The 25,372-nt window shown below is 45.1% G+C and overlaps 1 protein-coding gene across 1 annotated transcript in view; it reads right to left on the bottom strand.

Moving 5' to 3' along the window:
* Positions 1-17,094: 17,094 nt before the first annotated feature.
* TDRD7 (tudor domain containing 7) overlaps positions 17,095-25,372 on the bottom strand; it is a 38,397-nt gene continuing 30,119 nt past the window's right edge. Inside the window, exons 12-17 of the mRNA XM_066604397.1 lie at positions 24,540-24,626; positions 24,095-24,229; positions 21,938-22,048; positions 21,158-21,636; positions 20,268-20,428; positions 17,095-17,612 (exon numbers count right to left, since the gene is read on the bottom strand). Of these exons, the coding sequence (XP_066460494.1) occupies positions 17,392-17,612; positions 20,268-20,428; positions 21,158-21,636; positions 21,938-22,048; positions 24,095-24,229; positions 24,540-24,626 (1,194 nt within the window). The 3' untranslated portion in view covers positions 17,095-17,391. The remainder of the gene's footprint in view (positions 17,613-20,267; positions 20,429-21,157; positions 21,637-21,937; positions 22,049-24,094; positions 24,230-24,539; positions 24,627-25,372) is intronic.

The following is a 25,372-nucleotide window of genomic DNA, read 5'->3' as shown; positions in this document are numbered from 1 at the left end:
GGAGCCCGGCTAGGAGGCGCTGCGCTGCCAATCACGTGACGTCAGCCGCGGCTCCTCTGCTGGGGGCGGCTGCCGGCAGGTGAATGTGAGGGGCGGCGGCGGAGCCGCTTATCATGTGTCCGCATGGAGATGTGTATGAACTACAAGCTGTGGCTGTAGTAGTGAGGAGAGCGGGGCGAACTACTGCCGGCCGAGCTCCATCACCGCCGGTACTGTCACATCAACTCCGGCCGTCTACTATACCCCCTAACCGTGCACTGACTGGATAGAGACCTGTACTATACCCCCTAACCGTGCACTGACTGGATGGAGACCTCTACTATACCCCCTAACCGTGCACAGACTGGATGGTGCCCTCTACTATACCCCCTAACCGTGCACTGACTGGATGGAGACCTCTACTATACCCCCTAACCGTGCACTGACTGGATGGAGACCTCTACTATACCCCCTAACCGTGCGGGATGGAGACCTCTACTATACCCCCTAACCGTGCACTGACTGGATGGAGACCTCTACTATACCCCCTAACCGTGCGGGATGGAGACCTCTACTATACCCCCTAACCGTGCACTGACTGGATGGAGACCTCTACTATACCCCGTAACCGTGCACTGACTGGATGGAGACCTCTACTATACCCCCTAACCGTGCAGGATGGAGACCTGTACTATACCCCCTAACCGTGCACTAACTGGATGGAGACCTGTACTATACCCCCTAACCGTGCACTGACTGGATGGTGCCCTCTGCTATACCCCCTAACCGTGCACTGACTGGATGGAGACCTCTACCATACCCGCTAACCGTGCACTGACTGGATGGTGCCCTCTGCTATACCCCCTAACCGTGCACTGACTGTATGAAGACCTCTACTATACCCCCTAACCGTGCGCACTGACTGGATGGAGACCTGTACTATACCCCCCTAACCGTGCGGGATGGAGACCTCTACTATACCCCCTCATGGTGTACAGACTGGATGGTGCCCTCTACTATACCCCCTAACCGTGCACTGACTGGATGGAGACCTCTACTATACCCCCTAACCGTGCGCACTGACTGGATGGAGACCTCTACTATACCCCCTAACCGTGCACTGACTGGATGGAGACCTCTACTATACCCCCTAACCGTGCGCACTGACTGGATGGAGACCTGTACTATACCCCCCTAACCGTGCGCACTGACTGGATGGAGACCTCTACTATACCCCCAACCGTGCGCACTGACTGGATGGAGACCTCTACTATGCCCCCTAACCGTGCACTGACTGGATGGAGACCTCTACTATACCCCCTAACCGTGCACTGACTGGATGGAGACCTGTACTATACCCCCCTAACCGTGCGGGATGGAGACCTCTATTATACCCCCTCATGGTGTACAGACTGGATGGTGCCCTCTACTATACCCCCTAACCGTGCACTGACTGGATGGAGACCTCTACTATACCCCCTAACCGTGCACTGACTGGATGGAGACCTCTACTATACCCCCTAACCGTGCGCACTGACTGGATGGAGACCTCTACTATACCCCGTAACTGTGCACTGACTGGATGAAGACCTCTACTATACCCCCTAACTGTGCGCACTGACTGGATGGAGACCTCTACTATACCCCCTAACCGTTCGCACTGACTGGATGGAGACCTGTACTATGCCCCCTAACCGTGCACTGACTGGATGGAGACCTCTACTATACCCCCTAACCGTGCACTGACTGGATGGAGACCTGTACTATACCCCCCTAACCGTGCGGGATGGAGACCTCTACTATACCCCCTCATGGTGTACAGACTGGATGGTGCCCTCTACTATACCCCCTCATGGTGTACAGACTGGATGGTGCCCTCTACTATACCCCCTAACCGTGTACTAACTGGATGGTGCCCTCTACTATACCCCCTAACCGTGCACTGACTGGATGGTACCCTCTACTATACCCCCTAACTGTGCACTGACTGGATGGTGCCCTCTGCTATACACCCTTATGGTGTACTAACTGGATGGTGCCCTCTACTATACCCCCCCTAACCGTGCACTGACCGACTGGATGGAGACCTCTACTATACCCCCCTAACCGTACACTGACTGGATGGTGCCCTCTACTATACCCCCTCATGGTGTGCTGACTGCATGGTGCCCTCTACTATACCCCCTTATGGCGTACTGACTGGATAGTGCCCTCTACTATACCCCCTCATGGTGTGCTGACTGCATGGTGCCCTCTACTATACCCCCTTATGGCGTACTGACTGCATGGTGCCCTCTACTATACCCCATCATGGTGTACTGACTGGATGGTGCCCTCTACTATACCCCCTCATGGTGTACTAACTGGCTGGTGTCCTCTACTGTACCCCCTAACCATGCACTGACTGGAAGGTGCCCTCTACTATACCCCATCATGGTGTACTGACTGGATGGTGCCCTCTACTATACCCCTCATGGTGTACTGACTGCATGGTGCCCTCTACTATACCCCCCCATGGTGTACTGACTGCATGGTGCCCTCTACTATACCCCCTCATGGTGTACTGACTGCATGGTGCCCTCTTCTATACACTTATGGTGTACTGACTGGATGGTGCCCTCTACTATACCCCATCATGGTGTACTGACTGGATGGCGCCCTCTACTATACCCCCTCATGGTGTACTAACTGGCTGGTGCCCTCTACTCTACCCCCTAACCATGCACTGACTGGAAGGTGCCCTCTACTATACCCCCTCACGGTGTACTAACTGGATGGTGCCCTCTACTATACCCCATCATGGTGTACTGACTGGATGGTGCCCTCTACTATAAACCCTCATGGTGTACTGACTGCATGGTGCCCTCTACTATACCCCCTCCTGGTGTACTAACTGCATGGTGCCCTCTACTATACCCCCTCATGGTGTACTGACTGCATGGTGCCCTCTACTATACCCCCTCCTGGTGTACCAACTGCATGGTGCTCTCTACTATACCCCCTCATGGTGTACTGACTGGATGGTGCCCTATACTATACCCCCGCATGGTGTACTGACTGGATGGTGCCCTATACTATACCCCCTCATGGTGTACTGACTGGATTCTGCCCTCTACTATACCCCCTCATGGTGTACTGACTGGATTCTGCCCTTTACTATACCCCCTCATGATGTACTGACTGGATAGTGCCCTCTACTATACCCCCTAACCATGCACTAACTGGAAGGTGCCCTCTACTATACCCCCTAACCATGCACTAACTGGAAGGTGCCCTCTACTATACCCCCTAACCATGCACTGACTGGATGGTGCCCTCTACTATACACCCTCATGGTGTACTGACTGCATGGTGCCCTCTACTATACACCCTCATGGTGTACTGACTGCATGGTGCCCTCTACTATACCCCCTCCTGGTGTAGTGACTGGATGGTGCCCTCTACTATACCCCCTCCTGGTGTACTGACTGGATGGTGCCCTCTACTATACACCCTCATGGTGTACTGACTGGATGGTGCCCTCTACTATACCCCCTCATGGTGTACTAACTGCATGGTGCCCTCTACTATACCACCTCCTGGTGTACTAACTGCATGGTGCCCTCTACTATACCCCCTCATGGTGTACTGACTGGATGGTGCCCTATACTATACCCCCTCATGGTGTACTGACTGGATGGGGCCCTATACTATACCCCCTCATGGTGTACTGACTGGATAGTGCCCTCTACTATACCCCCTAACCATGCACTGACTGGAAGGTGCCCTCTACTATACCCCCTAACCATGCACTGACTGGAAGGTGCCCTATACTATACCCCCAAACCATGCACTGACTGGATGGCGCCCTCTACTATACCCTCTCATGGTGTGCTGACTGGATGGTGCCCTCTACTCTACCCCCTCATGGTGTGCTGACTGGATGGTGCCCTCTGTTACAGCCCCTCATGGTGTGCTGACTGGATGGTGCCCTCTACTCTACCCCCTCCTGGTGTACTGACTGGATGGTGCCCTCTACTCTACCCCCTCATGGTGTGCTGACTGGATGGTGCCCTCTATTACAGCCCCTCATGGTGTGCTGACTGGATGGTGCCCTCTACTATACCCCCTCATGGTGTGCTGACTGGATGGTGCCCTCTACTATACCCCCTGATGGTGTGCTGACTGGATGGTGCCCTCTACTATTCCCCCTCATGTTTTGTTTGTCGTTCTTCCTATGCAGGACTAAAAAACGTTGTTGGCTCGTTCACTTATCATTCAGTTAAAATAGCAATCGTTCATTCATTCATTCATACCGTGATTGTGAACAACGGAACTATTTCTCGCCTGAACGAGCCAACGATGTATCTGCCTGTATAAATCGGCTGCATGGACCCTCGTCTAAATGGACCCCTAGGCCGGGGGCACACGTGGCGGATCTGCCATGGGTCTTCAATGTGAACCCTCCACACGGAAATTAAGCGGATGAGATTTTGAGAACCGCAGCCGCACGCTACAGAAAACCTCCTCACAAGACCGGCGCAGAAACTGACATGCGGTGCGGCATTTAATTGTAGAATTTACCTCTTCCCAATGAGGGGGTGAATTCTGCACCAAAATCCGCATTAAAACCTGCACCAAATGATGGGAGTTTTGACTCAGACTTTAGGTGTTTCACACGGACTACAGAATCACACGATTGTGTAGTGATGCAACATCACATGTATGTGAGGCTCACGGGTTCCTTCACATAAGATGCTTTGTAGCCTGAAAGAACCCATTGGAATCCATCAGCCTCACATACATGCGATTTGCAGCGATGACTTTGTAGCCCGTGTGAAAGATGCCTTATGCTGCGGGTCTGCTGTGGAATGTCTGCCCCGCGTGAACCCAGCCTTAACCCTTTCCAATCCACATTCATATCTTCCTGCATAGCTCTGATGTTGGGCGAGATCTGACACATTTCTAACACTAGGCAGGGCAGCACAGCTCCAATGTCTGAGGCTGTTCTGCAGATCTCTATTACACTATGCAGGACAGTGCAGCTCCGCAGCTCTGTCCTGCATGGTGTAATATAGATATGCAAGGCTGTCCTGCAAACTCTATTCATTTCTAAATTCCCTAATTCTGTCTATTATATAAATGTGCTTCACTGTTCTGAGCCCTTAGGGCAGTGTTTCCCAACCTTTTCAGCCTTGGGACACCCCTGGGAAAAAATTATTACGGTGCGACACCCCTACCAAAAGAGGGTGTGGTCAGGGGTGTGGCTTATTACAACATATGATTTTTACCTCCATCGTTATAAATAGGACAGGGCTGTTTAAAAACACACAGGGAGGAACTCAGGAGCGCTGGATGGGCTATTGATATACATTATATTTAAAATGAACATGTTGTGGAATTAAATCTGGCACCACATGTCAATATCCACAGGGGTTTTGTACAGATTGTTTCCACACCATGTGAATGATTCACTTTGCTGCTACAGCTACTATAAATTCCACAACTAATCCACCCCATATAGTAATAGCAACCCCACCCATGTTGGTGGCCCCAGTAGTCATAGCAACCCCCTATATTGGTGGCCCCAATAGTAATAGCGACCCCCTATATTGATGGCCCCAGTAGTAATAGCGACCCCCTATATTGATGGCCCCAGTAATAATAGCGACCCCCTATATTGGTGGCCCCAGTACTAATAGCAACCCCTTATATTAGTGGCCCCAGTAGTAATAGCGACCCCCTATATTGGTCCCAGTAGTAATGGTGATCCCCACAGTGGCCCCAGTAGTAATAGCGATCCCCTATATTGGTGGCCCCAATAGTCATAGCGACCCCCTATATTGATGGCCCCAGTAGTAATAGCAACCCCCTATATTGGTGGCCCCAGTACTAATAGCAACCCCTTATATTAGTGGCCCCAGTAGTAATAGCGACCCCCTATATTGGTCCCAGTAGTAATGGTGATCCCCACAGTGGCCCCAGTAGTAATAGCGACCCCCTATATTGATGGCCCCAGTAGTAATAGCGACCCCCTATATTGGTGGCCCCAGTACTAATAGCAACCCCCTATATTGGTTCCAGTAGTAATGGTGATCCCCACAGTGGCCTCGGTAGAAACTATTGTGGCCCCGGTAGTAATAGGTGACCCCCTATTGCGGCCCCTGTGGCACAGATAGTATTTCAGAAAATACCACTTTGGAGGTCCTTGCTCTAAACATATAGCTTAGGTCCCTGAAATAGTTCTTAAAAACCTTCCACCTACCTCTAACTTTGTCAGTGGTGCTAATGTGCACCCTGACCACTGGGTCCTCACCAGAACAGAATTCTTTATAGAGATCAGAGCTCTGTTTTATGATATAGATCTATGAATCTTATGCTTCCCTTAGGATGCATTCACACCGGTGAGAACGAGTCACGCCTAACATTCTCGGGCACAACTCGCACAGTACATAGACACTCCGTCCGTGTGCTTACACATCTGCGTGTTCTTTTCACAAAAAAAGAACATGCTGTGGCATTTACATCTCGCAGCGTTGCTGCAAGAGAAAAATCGCCCGTGTACATACACCCGCTACAAGTAATGGCTTGTATTTTCATGCGAACACACAAAACTCGCACAACTTTCTCACCCATGTGAATGCACCCTTACTCAGAAATCCAGTAAAATGAACGAAATGCCATGTGTTCATCAGCCACTAGAGGGAGCTCCCTGGATAGGTTTGTATACAGATCCAGTTGAATTCAGTAATAAATCAGTCTGCAGTCCCCATCCTTTGGCCAAAAAAAAAAAAATCGCTGTCTGTCCTATTGTTTCGAGCCCCTTGCAACGCGTTGCCTATTATTTTTAATGGGGGCAATCAAACACATTGTATGCTGTGTGATGTTTCCCACTGAAATCAATGGGAAGCACTTCACATTCCTCCGACGTGCGTGAAACCAGCGCCGGAGGATCGGAATTTCACAGAAGTGATGCGTGGCATTTTTACATGAAAAATCCCTTGCATCTGTGGGTAAAATGCATGTTGACAAGCGCGATATTATATAGGGTTTCTCGGCCCAATATCACGCTCAGCCGTGTAAAAGTAGCCTAAGGATATACATTTTATGTGTTATTCACAAGAAACGGATGGAGCGTTCATCCTCTGAACAGACCGGACTCTGACCTTCTCTACATTGTTCAATGATGCCACCTATTGGAAAAATAAAAGAACGCAGCTTGTAATAGAAGCGACTGTATTCAGTACGAAGCATAACAATCAGCGGATATGAACAGTATTTGGAAATAAAAACAGCATCAAGAACATTTTTTAACTGCGCAATATTTTTTTTCAATCAAAAATTAACAAAGTTGAAAAGTTTTATTAGCAATGTGAACATTTTCCTAACTTTGTTACAGAAATATATTTGTCCATACTAGAGATGAGCGAACATACTCGTTTCAAGTAATTACTCGATCGAGCACCGCGATTTTTGAGTACTTCAGTACTCAGGTGAAAAGATTCGGGGGGCGCCGGGGGGAGGCGTGGCGGCGCGGGGGGTAGGAGCGGGGAACAGGGGGGAGCCCTCTCTCTCTCCCTCTCCCCCCCACTCCCCGCTGCAACCCCCCACTCACCCACGGCGCCCCCCGAATCTTTTCACCCGAGTACAGAAGTACTCGAAAATCGCGGTGCTCGTGGCGACAAAGGGGCGTGGCCGAGTACGCTCGCTCATCTCTAGACTCCATACCAATCTTATACAGCCATGTCATGGCTATTGATAAGTACAGGCACATTACTCGCAGTAAACCTGAAAGGGATTGTGTGACATGGACAACCCCTACTTACATTATACTGCCAGAACTCTATGATCAATCATTATTGCTATGGAAAGGTGGAAAATGTGTATTTTGCTGCAGGGGAAATTAAGCATTACAGAACATCCAATAGAGGTCCCTTCCAACTCTACAATTCTATGAGGGTGATCAATGAGTGGAACAGGTTGCCATGGGAGGTGGCGAGTTCTTCTTCAATAGAAGTCTTCAAACAAAGGCTGGACAGACATCTGTCTGGGATAATTTTGCAGCAAACCAGACCTGACCTAGGATAGGGAGTAGCGGAAAAGCAGCTGGTTGTCATGGTGCTGCTCTCCTCCCAGGAAAAAATGTGATTCCGGTGCGGTTCTCCACTGGAAAAAAGGGCAGTTGTCAAGTTTGTGATGTCAGTCTGTATACAGACCAAGGCCAGTGCCGGACAAAATAATAAAACAAAAATGGGAAAAATATTAAACATTTCTTTCCCCTGAAGTGCAGTGCGGTACCTCAGTGCAGATGTTAAATGGTGGGAAGGAGGCTGAATTAACGGTGAAAACATGGAACAGTCTATTTTCTTACAATGAGAACAGACTTCGGCTTTTCAGTGCAGTTCTAGAGTTACTTCACTTTAAAGCGTATTTCAGAGTTACATTACGTTACTTAGAGGTAGACCGTTTCCTGAACAGTTAGCAGTACTATCAGAACACGTGCAATGACACTGGCGGCCCAGGGACCTTTTGCGCTTTCCGTTTTTTGGTAATCCAGCAGCTCACCTTTTTGTAAATTGTGGAGACAGGCTGAAATTTCAGATCTTTTTACATCTGTTCAGTCTACAAAGACAAAATATGAAGTTCTTGTTCCTGGATGAACCCATAGCTTTTTTCCACATGGAATGCACCTACTGTCCCCAGAAATAATGATTGGTAATAAGACGCTCCTTCCGTCTGTGGTGGCACAGTTGTCTCGCGTGTCAGTTTGTTGAAATATTCCCTTCTTAGGTTTGAGGGGTAAAGAAGGATGGATGCCTAGTGGCTAGTAAGAAGGTTCTTATGGCGTATTATTTTGTATAGGGAGAGACGCATTTCCCCATTGTTTAGCCGGAATTCTGGAATAGCTGCAGAAACTGTGGTGGTAAATCTAGTAGTAACAGATGCAATAGATAAACTAGCAAAAGAGGCAATAAGCGTCTCGATTGTCTTTAGTTAAAGACTTGAAGGGTGCAACTGGACATGACATTCCTTTAGGAGCAATGGTAGACCCGTCATTAGAAACATATTCAGACTTAACATTGGATGACGCGATTTCATGAGCGTTTTCATTTGCAATCGACTGCGGGTAATCAGGCATATACATAAAGGTGCCTGGTGGTCTGTGAGGTTTACGTTTAAAGGGGTTGTCCGGTCACACAGGAGGAAATTGGTTTATATTAGTAATGCTTTCCTTTCACTAACCATTGTGAAGCACAGCATACAGGGGCTCAAAACACCAGGAATATTAGCTATAATGTCTGTTTCTTACTTTGTAAACTGATGTTGAAAGTAGTATGATGGCGCCGTTGTGCTGCAATGCCCTGCGCCTCCCCCCTCTGTATGCGAACTCCCGATGAGGGTAGTTCCGACCTCGCACAGCTCCCGCCCACCTCCATTGAACTAATAGACAGAGGAGGTGGGCCAGGAGAGACTAAGTTCACTCTACAGTACAGGATGTTCTCCTGCTGTAGAGTGAGCTTAGAGGAGATGGGACCTCGGCGGGGCCAGGAGAGACTGTCTACTAGTTCAATAGAGGTGGATCATGTGTGATACAGCAGCACTGCAGATGTATCACAAATGGTCGGCTTGTATATGTCTGCAGAGCTGCTGTATCTAAGCAGATCCTGTGTGGTATGTCAGCTGAGCAGATGTATCACACAGGATCGGCTTAGATACATCAGCTCAGCAGACAGTATCACACATACTAGGTACCCCCAGCAGTAATAGTGGCCCCCCACAGTTGCCCTAGCAGTAATACTGACCTCTCACAGTTGCCCTAACAGTAATACTCACCCCCCCCCACAGTTGCCTCAGCAGCCAGCAGTAATACTGACCCCCCCCCCCACAGTTGCCCCAGCAGTAATTGTGACCCCCAACAGTTTCCCCAGCAGTAATACTAGCCCCCAACAGTTGCCCCAGCAGTAATACCGACCTCCAATAGTATTACTGCTGGGGCAACTGTGGGGGGGTCATTATTACTGCTGGAAAAACTGGGGGGGGGGGGTCACTATTACTAGTGGGGGCAACTAGCATGTGTGATACTGTCTGCCGAGCTGATGTATCTAAGCCGATCCTGTGTGATACATCTACTCAGCTGACGTACCACACAGGATCTGCTTAGATACAGCAGCTGAGCAGATGTATCACACAGCATCTGCTTAGATTCATCTGCTCAGCAGACGTATCACACAGGATCGGCTTAGATACATCTGCTCAGCAGACGTATTAAAGCCGATCATGGGTGACACATCTGCAGAGCTGCTTTATCTAAGCATATCCTCTGTGGTATGGCAGCTGAGCAGATGTATCGCACAGGATTGGCATAGATACATCAGCTCGGCAGATAGTATTACACACATGATAGTTGCCTCAGCCGTAAGTGACCCCCACAGTTGCCCCAGCAGTAATACTGACCCCAAATAGTTGCCCCTGCAGTAATACTGACCCCCCCCTGTTAACTCAGGAAACTTAAAGTTCCCCCTTTGCGCTTTTATGAGAAACTAGCTTGTTACTTGTGATTTCTTCCGTGTGGAATTTGTATTTTTTTTAATCCAATCTGTGTTTTGCTGTATATTGAAACGTAAAAAGTGGAAATAGTGAAAGTAATGTAACTGCGATCTGCAGTCTGAACAGTTCTGTACGTTTTTGGTCTTGTCATCTTTTGCTAGGATATAAAGGCTTTGTGGGCTGTATACACGAGCCGCCACATACAGTTGCCAATTATAAAAATGTGTTTTTTCTAAATGTATACCTGCTACCTTAAGGCCGGCTTCACACTGGCGATAGCCTACCTTGCGTTGCGAGAGTGAGTGAAAATCAAACCAATGATTTTCAATGATTTCATTCTCATTTGCGATGCCTTCACTGCACACTCATAGTGCTAAGAAAAACCTGCGCTTTCGCCCATTGAAAGCATAGGCAGTACATCGAGCGGGGACCAAGGAATCCCCTGCCACAGAGGTCTACAATGCTATCCGATTGCTTTAAAATATGAGCCCTTCCCTGAAAATCATCCCTAGCTGTAAAGAAAAAAATATATAACTCACGTAAACGAGCTGTCCGGCTCTTCTGTCCATCCCCGGCAGTCATCTCATGTCTTCTGGAGGCCAGGGAAAGAAAAATCCCTGCCTCCAGAAAGCGCTGCCTCTGATTGGCTGAGCGCTGTAACCAATCAGAGGCAACACCCAGCTGTCATTAAATGACAGCTGAGCGCTGCATGTGATTGGTCACAGTGCTCAGCCAATCACAGGCAGCGCTCAGCCATTCATTGATGACTGCCGGGGATGTACAGAAGAGCCAGACAGCTCGTCTAGGGGAGTTAAATTTTTTTAAAACTTTTCTTTAGAGCTAGGGATGATTTTCATGGAAGGGCTTAGATTTCAAGCCCTTCCCCCAAAATCTGGGGGTTCCCTGCAACTCATTCCTTTCAATGGGGTGGCAGCAGCACTGGCCCGATTGAAAGCAATGGGATAGCATTGCAGACTTCTGCCTCAGCTGTGACAGGGGATTCCTTCATCCCTGCAGGAATGAAAGAATCTCCTGCCACAGCTGTGTCAGGAGAGCGCAATGTACTCCCTATGCTTTCACTGGGGCCAGCCCCATCTGGCGACAGCATAGATTTTTCTTAGCGCTGTTTGTGTGCAGGGAAGGAATCGCAAATGAGAATGAAACCATTGAAAATCATTGTTTTCATTTTCATGCGTTTTCACTCACTCTCGCAACACAAGATAGGCTATCGCCAGTGTGCAAGTGAAAACTGCGCTGTGATTGGTTGCTATTTGTTATACTGCTGAGGTAAAATAAAAGCTGCGCTGTAATTGGTTGCTATGGGCAAATCTTAATCTACGTTAATGTGTCTTTCGTTAAATTTTTTTTAATCTCGGACAACACCTGCTAGCTTAATAAACGCATACGTTCGGCAATGACATCTGCCCAGCTTATGATGTGCACCCTCTTTCCCTCCGCTAAACTTAATAATCACTTATGTGCGGCAAAGACATCTTTCCTCATGTGTCTGCCCGTTTGTGTAGGCCTAGCTTGTGATGTGCACCCCACTTCCCCTCCGCCTTGGCACAGCGTCAGAGCAGAGGTGCGTCTGAGCATCACTAAATAAATAAGTCTTGTCTCGCTCCCTAGAGAACTCTATACATTTTTTGGATAAAATCTAGCTTATGCCCTTCCTCAGGATGCAGCCATCTCCCTGCCAAATTTTAGCAAAATCGCTTCAGCGGTTTAGCCGTGAAAAGGCAACAGACAGGGTTACTTTCACATATAATATTAGTATGGATGAAGAATTATTCAATAGTGAGGAGACGCCATCTTGCCTGGACATGGCGCAGAGCAAATCTTCCATTTTATCAGCACCATTTTGGACATCTCTAGTGTGGCAAAAACTTGTAAACAGTCCTTCCTTACTGTATAAAACATTAAGCCACACATTTGTACTTTGTTTTCTGAAGAATACAGATATCCAACCTCAATTGCTTCCTTTAGCAAAATGACAAGCATTTTCAAAATGACTGATTAATGCCTGATCTCCTGGAACACTTTTAAGTCACTTATTAGGGTATAGAAACACATTTTCAAAGCACAAATTTTCATTTTGAGGTCCAGAACTTTTACTTGACCATGCGGTCTTAAAGGGCAGAAAAACAATTTCCTTGGCATATATGGAGCTGAAGAGCAATCCTGTTCGTGACGCCAAAGCCCTGCACCAAGCCAAACCCCACCTAGGAGTAACAGCAGCAGAAAAGAAGCTGGGTTGTCACAGTGGAGCTGCTGCTCCTCTCGGAGGAAAATATTCAGTTCCAGTGCAGCTCCACACAGGGGTAAAATGCAGTTGTCAAGTTTGTGACGCCAGTCCGTATAATAGGCCTAGACCTGTGCTGGATAAAATTAATAAAAATGAGAAAAATTTAAAACATTTATTTTTCCTAAAGTGTAGTGTGGTACCTCAGTGCAGATGTGAAATGGTGGGAAGGGACTCCAGGAGGCAGAACTAAAGGTGAAAATATGAAACAATTTATTTCTTTACATCAACAACAGACTTCAGCTTTCTTAGTGCAAATTCAGAGTTACTTTACTTTGAGGTTGATTTTCCTTAGACAATTCTTAGTACATATGCAGGCATGAAGTGCAGACTTTCTATCTAACTACAAATGGGCTCTGTTACAGTAAGTAAGCATGGGAATTCTTTCTGTCCTCTATGCTTTGCCCTCCCGCTTTTCTCTTTAGTTTCTTCTGTCGAGTATCGAGTTTCCTTTCTATTGCATTACAGTTATTTTAGGTTGTTTGCTGAATCTCTACTAGTACATTACAGTTACTTTAGCTTGTTTCCTATTCCTCTGATTTGGCCTCTTTTCTCTAGTCTGCTGAATTTCCTATTCGACTTTGGTTCCTTTTACTTTCCTAGACAGGTACTTTACAACTTTGGGATACTCACACTTTTTAGCTCCTTCCCACTGCACTAACTCAGCTCTTGCTTCTTGTTAGCACTCCATCCTCTTCCCAGTCTTCTCCTCTATTTCATACCAAGCTCCTATTAACCAACCCATGCATGGGACCTTTCTATCCATCAGAGGCTGTCTATCTCCAGCCTGTCTAACAAGTGCCTGTAAACTGGGCTGAGCTCTTCTAGGTGAGGTGTTTTTGAGTCACATTTACCACAGTTTATATTATGGAGTGTACAACTCCTGTACACTACAGTTTACTGATCTTGCATTGAGCAGGGGGTTGCACCTGATGACCCTGGAGGTCTCTCCCAACTCTAATATTCTATGATTCTCCAAAACACTAGGTACTTTTTGCATTAAAGGAGCGATCAAAAAGTAATGTGTACCCCAAAATAATAAACACTACCAAAAAAAACCACAAGATCTCACACAGCTGCATTGATGGCAAAATAACACTTTGGGCCTCGATAAGTTTTATTTTGAAAAACTAGTACATTTGAATTGCTGTAATCACATTGACTCGCAGAATAATGATAGTTTGTCATTTTTAGCACCCCGAAGACTGCAAAACCTAAACCCTAAAAATTGGAGAATTGAATTTTTTTCCCATTCTACACAACTTTTTGAAGAGTTTTCAGTACCAAACATCTTACAGACCTGAAGGTTTCCAGTTCAATCCCCGCGTGATTCAGGTAGCCGGCTCAAGGTTGACTTAGCCTTCCATCCTTCCGAGGTCGGTAAAATGAGAACCCAGATTGGTGGGGGGTAATAAGTAATAATTACCTGAAAGCGCTGCGGAATAAGTTGGCGCTATACAAATACCAAGATTATTTTATTTATTTTACAGTTAAAAAAAAAATAGAATTTCTCCTGCAAAAAAGTAAGCTCTTGTAAAGCTATGTCAACAAAAAATAAAAATGTTATGACTCTTGCAAAGCAGGGATGAAAAAATAAAACCAAAAACCACGAGGGCTCCTTCACACTGGTGATCGAGATATCGCCGCGAGAAAATCACGGCAAAAATCGTAATTTTGCTCATGAGATATCCGAATGCCAGCAATGCTTTTTCTTGCAAAAACATTGCTGCAGCTTGCAATTCTCTTGCGATAGACCACGTTAAATGTTAAAGACGCATCGCATGAAAACTGCTAGATCGTGCGTTCTGGGTGTAACATCACAAGCACACCTGTCCGTCCTATTTAAAGTGACACAGTCCATTAAATTATATTTCTTCTGCCATAGTCAGTCATGTTGGGTGTAGTTTTTTTTTTTCACCTTCAGTTCAACTAGGGACACATGGTAGCCTAGAACTCTAACATTGTATCTAATCACATGACGACAGTGTTGGTCCATCCCATTTACTGAGAAGAGATGTCAGGCAGGTTAATGGTCATCCTCATTAATTCCAGGAGCCGCACCAGGAACGTTTTCTACAAGGACTTCTGCCAAGAAATGTCAAACTGGTAAGCGTCCACTTAACAGTTGCATAAGAATCACTAAGGCATAGTAAATCTCATTACTGTATTACGGTAAAGCTACTTAGTGCGGAAAAGTGCATGAATTACCTCCGTCTTCTATTTTAAGCTGGACATTAAACACAATCTATCCACTACTTAGCGCTGGTCCTCTGTCAGTAAGCCCTTGGGAGACACACGTTTATCATCTAGTAATATATATATCTAAAAAAAATTTTTTTTTTAAATTTACTCCCTATTTTTGCATGAACAATCTGAAGAGCGCGCTGGGATGATTATTAAACAATTTTACTATAGAAACTATATTTAATCTAGGAGTTGAGTGGTCCATACATTGAGTTATGTACTTCTCTTGTCCTAATCCTGACTCGCACCCAGTATTAAAGCCCAGAGCCGCATCCACTTTATACATGCAGTAATTCAATTTTTGTTCCATAGACAGTTTTATCAAAATATTCCCAGTTTTCTACACCAGAAAACCGGATGCTGAGATTCAATAGCAGCAAAAGCCCCGTGCCTAATAAGCTTATGTTCAATCCGAATTTTCTCCGCAGACTCTGCCTGTACAACCATGACAGAAATCTACAGATATTTTGCCGCGGGTTTAGCCTCATCAATGGACAAAATCTGAATGTAGAATTCAACCATGTTCCTGCAGGGTCGCCATCAAGAATGGACATGTCCCTTTCACCTTTTTTGACATGTTAGATGGACACCGACAGGAACCTCAATGAGGTATCAAAGCAGCCTAAAAGGTCCTTTTACACACAACAATGGCTTTTGAGCGATAACTGTTGCGTTTAAAAGTGCCCATCTTTCACTTTTCTGCTAAACAATGATTTTATGTTCAGCATAAAATCCATCGTTCGGCAGAAGAGCTGATAGCAGGACTTCACGCGGTGTTCTCTGTGGGGAGCTTTGATAACATTATCTTAGCTGTCAGTCTCATGGCAGAACAAAGGGAATGTATTCAGAGAACAGACCACCAGCTGTTCTTTGAATATGGCTCCCAGCAGCTCACACGCATTAATAAGCTACTAATTGGCATTAGTACCAATTAGTAGTTTATGCAAAATTGTCGCTCAAAAGCCATCAAGAATTCAGATATAAACTCTTTTTATTATGGCAGGCTTAAAGTGGTTGCTCAACTATCCAGGACAACAATACCTGATGGCTGGGTGCACTACCTGGACTCCTGCTCACCAGTATGCAGTCAGTGTGTACAGAGCCAGAAGTTGGTATACAAACCAGGATCACTGCAAATAATTAAATAGGATGAGTGCCTACAAATGTATGGAGCGGTCAGCTTCTGGCTCAATACATACCAATAGCAGCCTGGAAAACAGTTGTTTATCGCAGGGGGCCTGAATGGTATACCTTGACAATCAACTATCCATTGATAGCGCATCAACAGTTGGAGTAACCACATTTTTATTTATTTTTTTCAAAATGTACAGAATAAGCAAATCGTAGGCATTTTTGCAATAAAACCTATTGCAAAAATGCTTATATTAACCTAGTCTGTCCATCGATACATTACATTACATGTACCCCCAAAAACACTGCAGTTTGCCACACAAAGAGCAAGACCATGCATGTTGATGGAAAAAAAAGTAATGGCTTTTGAACAATGGAGATAAAAATCCCTAAAAAAATAAATAAATAAAAAAGTTTGGTTTCATCCTTATGGCCAAAATAAGCCGTGTTCTTAAGAGGGTAATAAGTGGACAACCCCTTTAATAATAGGACAATGGGTAATAAGTGGACAACCCCTTTAATAATAGGACAATGGGTAATATGTGGACAACCCCTTTAATAATAGGACAATGGGTAATATGTGGACAACCCCTTTAATAATAGGACAATGGGTAATCAGTGGACAACCCCTTTAATAATAGGACAATGGGTAATCAGTGGACAACCCCTTTAATAATAGGACAATGGGTAATAAGTGGACAACCCCTTTAATAATAGGACAATGGGTAATAAGTGGACAACCCCTTTAATAATAGGACAATGGGTAATAAGTGGACACGCCATTAATGATGGGACAATGGGTAATAAGTGGACACGCCATTAATGATGGGACAATGGGTAATAAGTGGACACGCCATTAATGATGGGACAATGCTATAGACGCAGTTTCAGAACACAGCAGTCGGGCCATGCAGCTTGAAGCACTGTTGCTTTTTATTGTTAAATAAATGTTACAATCTGCATTATATTCCAACTTTTTACAACTACATTATTAAACAATGTGCAAATTTTCAGAAAATCAACTCCTTTAAACCGTGTAAACAAAATTACTCTGTTAAATATCTTTCACAGAAAACAAATTCAAGTTATTCAAAACTTTGTAACGTTCATCAAAAGTCAGAAGAGTGAACAAAGTGAACTTCTTAAAAAAGACTTCTAGTTGCACTTCAGTTATTGCTGAGAGATCTGCGGACTGCGGGGAAGATGCGTTAGGCAGACTTGGAGAGTTCAACCAGGTATTCGGACATGAGTTCATGAATCCAGATGTCGGTGTCGGGTAACGAGGTGTCCACGATGTAGGTCACCACCTTCCGATCCCAGGGGTTGGGGCTCTCGTGGATCTCCTGGATTAGCGCCACCAGTGGCTTATTCTCCACATGGTTCCTGAACACAATCGCAGCTTCCTCAGACCACTGGTCACACTTGACACCTAGCAAGACAAGTCAATAGAGTTTACAGCAATATCCTCCATTATGTGAGCGGGTGTAACGCATTACCTGAGGCCGTGATAAAAGAAGGATGGAGGTAGGAGAGGTGCACTCCTGGGGCTTTATTTTGTGGATTTCTTCTGTCAATTGAGTTTTTGATATCAGTTTATTAGATTCTGTATGCCGCAGCGTGATCTTTTTGCCATCTCCGTCATGATCAGGGGATTTAGGAAAGCTCCAACTCAAATTCTGGAGTAGTTCTAGATTTTGGGATGAGAGCTAGAGCCGTGTTTTTTAATCACCCCGGGCAATATATTTATAGGTCCATACAAACAGCATGCTACCCAGAATACATATAAATGCAGCAGAGTATTCAAGAGACACCTATTTAAAGGGGTCTTTCCACAACTTAAAAACTGCTTTGCAATCACTCCCTTTAATTAATTTTGTGTGGTATGATTATCAGTATTAACCACTTTGTACTTCCTGGTTGCTGCTGACGAGGTCATGTGACTGCTGCAGCCAATTACTGACTGTAGAAGGTCACTGTTGTGGCCAGTGATTGGCTGCAGCAGTCACATGTCCTGCCAGCAGCAACCAAAATAATTAAAGGGCACCTGTCACCTACTTTTACCCCTATGATAAGGTGACCAGATTTTCAACTGTGAAAGCGGGACAGAGGGGTGTGCTCAGGGCGCGGGGCTTATCACAACATATGATTTTACCTCCCTTGTTGTAAAAAAAAAGTACAAGGGGGTGTGGGGGGTGTCCAACACTAATACTAGGGAGGCCACCGGGGGAAGGAACAGCACACTAATACTAGTTAGGCCACTGTGGGGGTCACTATTACTACTGGGGCTGATATAGGGGACATTACTACTACTGAGGCCACTCTGCACTATATTGACCCCAGAAGTAACAGTGACCCACCACAGTTGCCCCAGTAGTATTAGAGCCCTCCTGAAACCCATATACTCAGCCTCCCTCCTGGTCTTCTAAGCGCTGCTGCAGGCCGAAATGTGTGCGTGTGCATTATCACCTCCTCCCTTCTCTCCAATTGTGCAACCACGGCGCCGTACGCAGAGTGATTACCATCCGGGGAGCCGCAGCACCCCTGCTGGTAATCACTTTAATGTTGACCAGACATCCCGAAGGCAGGACAAATGGCTGCCTGATCACATAACCTATGAGCTAAGCTTATGGACGTATGTGATCTGCTGAGTCCAAGGATGTAAGTGTTATATTCACGGTGTAAGTGCTGAAAGCCGCTGCCAAGTAGTCCACGTGTTCCAATTTTATAATGAGTGGACTACTTACAAGTATTGAGCAGCAGCTTTTAGTTTTCACATCAGAAGGGGATAGGACGATGACACACGACCCACAGAGGCGAAATCCCCGTCCCCCAAACCACAGCAGAAATAGGTCTAAAGGGCATGTTTCTGCCGCAGATTCGCACATGCCTGTAGCCTTGTTCATGGGCAAAATCCATATGCAGAATTTCTAACGCAATTCTGGATCTGCGCAGAATCTCGTACGGAGTTCCGCTAACGGATTTTGTTCATAGACCGGGTTAAGTCTGCCTGCGAATCCATGGCAAAATAAAAGGTCAGAAATATTAGGCGTCGCCACAAGTTTCTGCCGTGGTTCTATATGTGAAATCAATGAGGAAAAATCCGTGTTTGAGTCTCCTGTGTGAACACACCCTTACTGTGTGTGTATAAAGATCTGTGATCTAAGCTGTCATTAGACTCTCAGATCACAGAGGCCTTGCAAGCAGGGGTGGCTCTAGGGGGATGCTCTGCAGGGATGTTCTAAGAGGACCCTGCAGAGATTAAAACAAAAAATAATTATATATATTTTCGCACAAACTTTGTCATAGTGATCCACAAAATAAAGAGATGAATGGGAAAGAGTGTACTCAGAGTAGGCTGAATCTTCATGTGGGGACACGGCGCTCTCTGGACTTCCCGTTCCCTGACCTTTGAGTCCCATAAACTATGTGACAGGTTCCCTTTAAGGCAGTTTCCACGTAGCAAAAACAGTCTGCAGTTGAAACTCTACCCAGTCATGACAGTCAATGGCCGCACAATCTTAAAGGGCCATTTACATGCAAAGACAGTCTTTCAAAGGACTGAAAGAGTGAAAGTTTTCAGTGATCGTTTTGAATAAAGTACTAATGGACATCAAAGCCCATTAGCACTCTATCAGCTTCATTTACGTGCAAATGAGCCTCCAGGAGCTGCTTGCAGAACTCAGCAGGTGGTCTGAGCTCTGCAATTGGCTCCATTATTCTGGCATGGGCTGCTAAGAGAAAACAGCCTGCAGTCTGCTTTCTCCCATGGGCTGCAGAGAGAATACAATGTTATCTCTAGCTCCCGTGGGGAACACAGCATGCGGTCTGAACGATGGCTTGTAAGCTCACCTAAAAAACAACGTTCAGATGAAAAGTGCATGATGGTAGCATTTACACGCAACGATTATCACTTAAATGCCATTGTTTTAACAAATTTTGAGCAATAATCGTTGTGTGTAAATGGGGCTTCACTGGCAATATCAGCAAGTGCGACCACTAGCTTCTGAAGCAAGCAGTTTTTGCTGTATGGATACACAGCCTATTAACAATTACATGAAGCTTGTTACCTACTCCGGCTACTTACCTGCTAGCTGACTTGTTATAGCCTGAAATGGTAACTGTCTGAACTTGTCAATCAAAGGCTGAACCTGCCGGGAATTAACAAGTTCGTGTCGACCGCAGTCCAGCTCATACACAGATACAAGACCATTCGTAAGGATCCCTTTCAGAAGAACTCTGTACCACCTGAAAACAAAAAGACACAAAGTATATAATAAAAAGTTTCATGTTTGTACTAAGTTCAAAGTTATATCTATCCATCTATCTATATATTATTATTATTATTTTTTTTAACAAAAGCAACATTTATTGAACCCTTGAATGGAGGCTCTTGTACCCTGTTGTACCGCCTCTAGCTAAGATATAAGATGTGATACAGATCGGCATGGGGGCACTAGTACCCTATTGTACCGCCTCTAGCTTGGATACAAGATGTGATACAGGCGGGCATGAAGGCTCTAGTACCCCCTTGTACCGCCTCTAGCTTGGATACAAGATGTGATACAGGCGGGCATGAAGGCTCTAGTACCCCCTTGTACCGCCTCTAGCTTGGATACAAGATGTGATACAGATGGGCATGAAGGCTCTAGTACCCTGTTGTACCGCCTCTAGCTTGGATACAAGATGTGATATGGGCAGGCAAGGAGGCTCAAGTACCCTATTGGGCCACCTCTACTCAAGTGGAAGAAGAGGTCACTGCACACAAGGAGCCTCTGAGAGCCTCTTATAGGCCAAGGTTGGAAGCGAATATAGGGCTTCAGGTAATCGTTTATCTAATCACACCATAACTCATCATTTGCAACTCCTAGGTGCTTGATTTTTTTCCCCCTGACAGTGAATCTGCATATAATTATTTTGACATTTTAAGACGTTTTCTATCAGCAAATTACAGAGATGCATAAACAAAGCATTTACTTTGTATCCACTTTTGCAGCATAGAGTTTATTTTTCTCCAGGTCCGTCTGCTTCTCCTCAGTAGTGCTGTAGTGTAAAAGCATTTCTTCCATAAGTACTTCTAACTTGTGCAATTCTTGCCAGGGCTGGAAGACGAAGTGGCCAGGATGGCAGGCCACAGATACGAAGACATCGATGTGCTCACCAGATCTAGGCAGTGGTAGAGGTGGTGGCAAATCTAAGGAAGAACCTGCAGTGACTTGTTCTATGGCATGTCTCTTAATGATGTTGCTTTGATCTTTCTGGGACACTGCTGTTGGTGTTCCAGGTTCCCCTCTGCCTTTTGATAAGTGAGATGCAGTAATGGGCAATACGTTCTTCTGCTTCCACAACTCTTCATTGGTGATCCGGCGATTGATGCTACGCTCAGGATCCAGAGAGGCCCTTGATGTGAACAGATAGACGTATACCATGCTTTTTACTTCATCTATTTTCACTACCTGTGAAGAGAAAAGATGGTGAACAGGACTCAAATACAACACATCTGTCACTCTACAAAAGGCTTCGGCGTCACCTCTTCTAGCAAAAAAAAAAGCCTCCTCCACCTCCTTAGCTGCATTACATGTTACAAGTCCAGAACAGAAGAAACTTTAGCTACATTGGTGCTGGAAGAGATTGTATTGCATCCCGCTGCCACAAAAAGCCAGTCAAACTATTTCCTAGCTTTTGAAAAAAAAGGGAAAAGTTTCTGAATTTCTGGATTCTGAAACGAAATTGGCCGCATTGTGTGAAAAGAATTACCTTCATACTACATTCGGAACAGTTTAACACGGTGTTTCGGAGCCATAAAACTGCATCCGGTGTCCACATACCAATGTTAAGTGGAAGATCAGCAAGACAGCACCTTATGGCCTAAAGTGGAAAAAAAAAAAAAGGTGACAGAATAAAACTTTCAGATAGTTGTGAATTAGTATGTATGTATGTATGTATGTATGTATGTATGTATGTATGTATGTATGTATGTGCTACATTATACTAAAAGAAAAAAAATAATTCAAAGGTCACAAACTTTTCCAACAACTTGTGCTTATATAAAATAGCCAGTGTGATAACTAAAGTAAACAACAGTTTTGCAAAAGGGGTTTTTCCGCACAAAACATCTCTTTAGGCAAATAAAGTGGTGACCACTAGGGGTCTTCCTTCCTTCTATCTTGCTGCCCACTATTCTGCTGCCAAACGAGACACAACGTAGTCTTAGGCCAGCTGCGTACGAATGGGTTGGAACCGGCAGCGGAATCCACCCTGTGCACATCCGCCTTCCATGCGTACCTGCTTCTTGTCGTCTTTTCCAAGGTCAATTGGCGGCAGGGCCGCGGGTCGGACGGCTTCCATTGACCAGTGAAAGCCATCCACACAAAAATAGAACATGCTGCGATTTTTCCTACACAAACATAAATCGCAATTGATTTCGCTTGTGTGGAGGAAGAAGCGCTTTTCCATAGTATGCTAAGACCTGCATTTGCTGCGGATCTGTGGTGCGGCCACTCGCCGCCGATTCCGCAATGCAAATCCGTTCGTGTGCAGATGATTTTAAAATGTTAATATACTGTATGCAATAACATTTGGGAAACTTTGTATACACTTCTGTAAATATTTGCAAACTTATCATTTGCTTTAACCCTTTAGCACCCTAATGACTAACTAATTTTTCAGTCTTTTTCATCGTCTCATTTCAGGAGCCATAACTTTTACATTTTCCCCATCGGCATAGCCGTATGAGGGCTTGTTTTTTGCAAGACAAGTTGTATTTTCTAATAGCATCATTTTGGGGGACATATAATGCATTGTATAACTATTAATTTCTTTTAGGGTGCTTGGAGGTGGGGCTATTGGGGGGGGGGGGGGGGAGGATGGGACAGTCATTAGCTTTGTGGGTTCCATTCTTACAGCATTCATTGTGCAAAATAAATGATGTGATAACACTATTCCCTGAGTCAGCACATCGGGATACCAAGTTTATGAAATGTTTTTTTTTTTTTTTTAATGTTCTGCTATTTTTCTATGCATTTTTACTTTTTTTTAATAAAGCTTTGCTTTTGTGCTGTCGCATTCCAGGAGCCATAGCTTTTCCATCGACTGAGCTCTATGAGGACTCGTTATTTTTTGCGGGATGAACTCTAGTCTTCATTTAGCCAATTTTTGGGAACAGCTAACATTTTGATTGCTTTTTATTCCATTTGTTTCTAGAGGGAAGATTAACAGAATCTGCAATTCTGGCATGTTCGTTATTTTTAACAGCGTTCACTGTGCAGGTTAAATAAAGAATTAAGAATGCAGCGATATCAGATGTGATTTTTTTTACATACCAGAAAGGAGAAAGGTGGGGTTTATTGTTTTTTGTTTATACTTTAAACTTTTTATTTTTGTCCCACTAGGGAACCTGAATATCTGCATCTTTTTTTATTCTTCTGATACACTTCTATAAATCAGTAAGTAGTGCATGAGAAAGCCTATGAAGTCAGCCAGAGACTCAGCCTCACAGGCAGACCCAGAGGCTATAATCCAGCCTCCAGGTGCCATAGCAACCCATGGCGGGGGTGCGATAGGTGACAGAGCGAACGCCCTCCCTCCATCTGCCTTTTACATGGCCAGGTTGAATATTTCCAGCACAATTAATACATGGCCCATACAAGACTCTATACCCTTGTGAAGTTATTCTGTAGTGCTCCCCAAAAGGAGAAACTTACCCCGCTCCCCAACTCACGTTGATGGCCTCTCACTCAGCCAGACCCCTACTGTGCACCGATAAGGGTGCAATAACCCCGTTACAGCTGTAAGTACATGGATATTCTGGGTTGGGTCATATTGCAAGGCTTGTTATAAGGCCGTATATTTCCTAATATGGGAGCAGTAGAGGATTATTTTATCACCTTTTTGCAGTTAATTGCAGACGGTTACCTGAGGCGGTATTGAGATTATATCTCGTAGAAACAGCGATGGAATCTCTCTCAGCTCGGACACCTTCACCGAAGCAATTGTTCCAGAATCTAGGAACTGAACGTCCAGAGCTCGGCTACTGTGGACACTGGTTATCTACATACAGAATACAAATAAGAGCAATATTAGTCATTCTACATTAACCCAATACTTTTATCAGCCTACCTAAACTGACTAATTCAACATACAATGGATACTTCTAGGTATGAGATGATACTTAGGTCTGTTGCCCCTCTTACCAGCTGATCTGCGGGGTGCTAAGAGACTGACCCCACCAGTCTAATATTGATGGCCTATCCTAAAAATATGGCATTAATCTGTAGAACCCCTTTAATATCTGGGAAGATCAATTCTAAGTCTGCAGAGATTCCATTCATGAAATCTACAGAATAACTACAGATCTTACCTCCACACGCGCCCATTTTCCTTTGCTGTGGAACAAGCATCTTTTTCCACAAAACGGAAGAGATACAAATAAATCAGAAGTAACAGTCTAAAAAACAGAAGAAAAGTAAAAAGACTTACTAACTTATCAAAATGCAAAGCAAAAAAAAGTGGGAAAAACATCTGAAAGCATAACTTTGTTGCAAATGCCATAGGATTTGCCAGGAGGAGCAGCACTCAGCGCAGCGTTATTCTTACTGGCAGAACAGCATTATAGCGCACAAAACAAAGTTAGTTACCGACGCCTAACAAAGTGAAATCCACGGGCCCGCTGCTGTTACTGTAGCGCACAAGTAAAATAAAGATATGTCATTCTGCAACGATTAAGATACACGCAAACATTGAATAAATGGATTTTAGATAGTAAAACTGCTCTTGACTATAACTATAACATTTGAGGAATTCATGTTTTCTAGGCAAATTCTATTAGCCAGGCTACATTGACAAGGCGGCCAGCTGCAGATTATTTCACTGCGTTTGGATGCGCTCACATTAAGTTTCGCATTGGACATGTAGGACGATGATTGTCTTCAGTTTGGTCGCACATTCCTCCCACCTTCCAAGGTTGTTTCTAATCACAGTAGGATGTAGGAGTAGGATCATTCCACCACTGGGTTCATTTTATAGGTCTTAGCCAAAAGAGAGGACAGTCTATTTAGTGTTGGGACTAAAAATGGAGCGAGCATGCTCGACCTAGCGCCATGCGGGGAGGGGAGGGGGGGGGGGATCTCTCTCTCTCCCCCACCCGCCCTCCTTTGCTTGGCCCTGTAGGGTTTTTTTTCTCCCCCTGCAGTA

This window comes from Eleutherodactylus coqui, chromosome 5 (genome assembly GCF_035609145.1).
Source record: "Eleutherodactylus coqui strain aEleCoq1 chromosome 5, aEleCoq1.hap1, whole genome shotgun sequence".
Taxonomy (NCBI): Eukaryota; Metazoa; Chordata; class Amphibia; order Anura; family Eleutherodactylidae; genus Eleutherodactylus; species Eleutherodactylus coqui.
The sequence above is the reverse complement of the archived record's forward strand: the minus strand, read 5'-3'. Positions and strand labels throughout refer to the sequence as shown.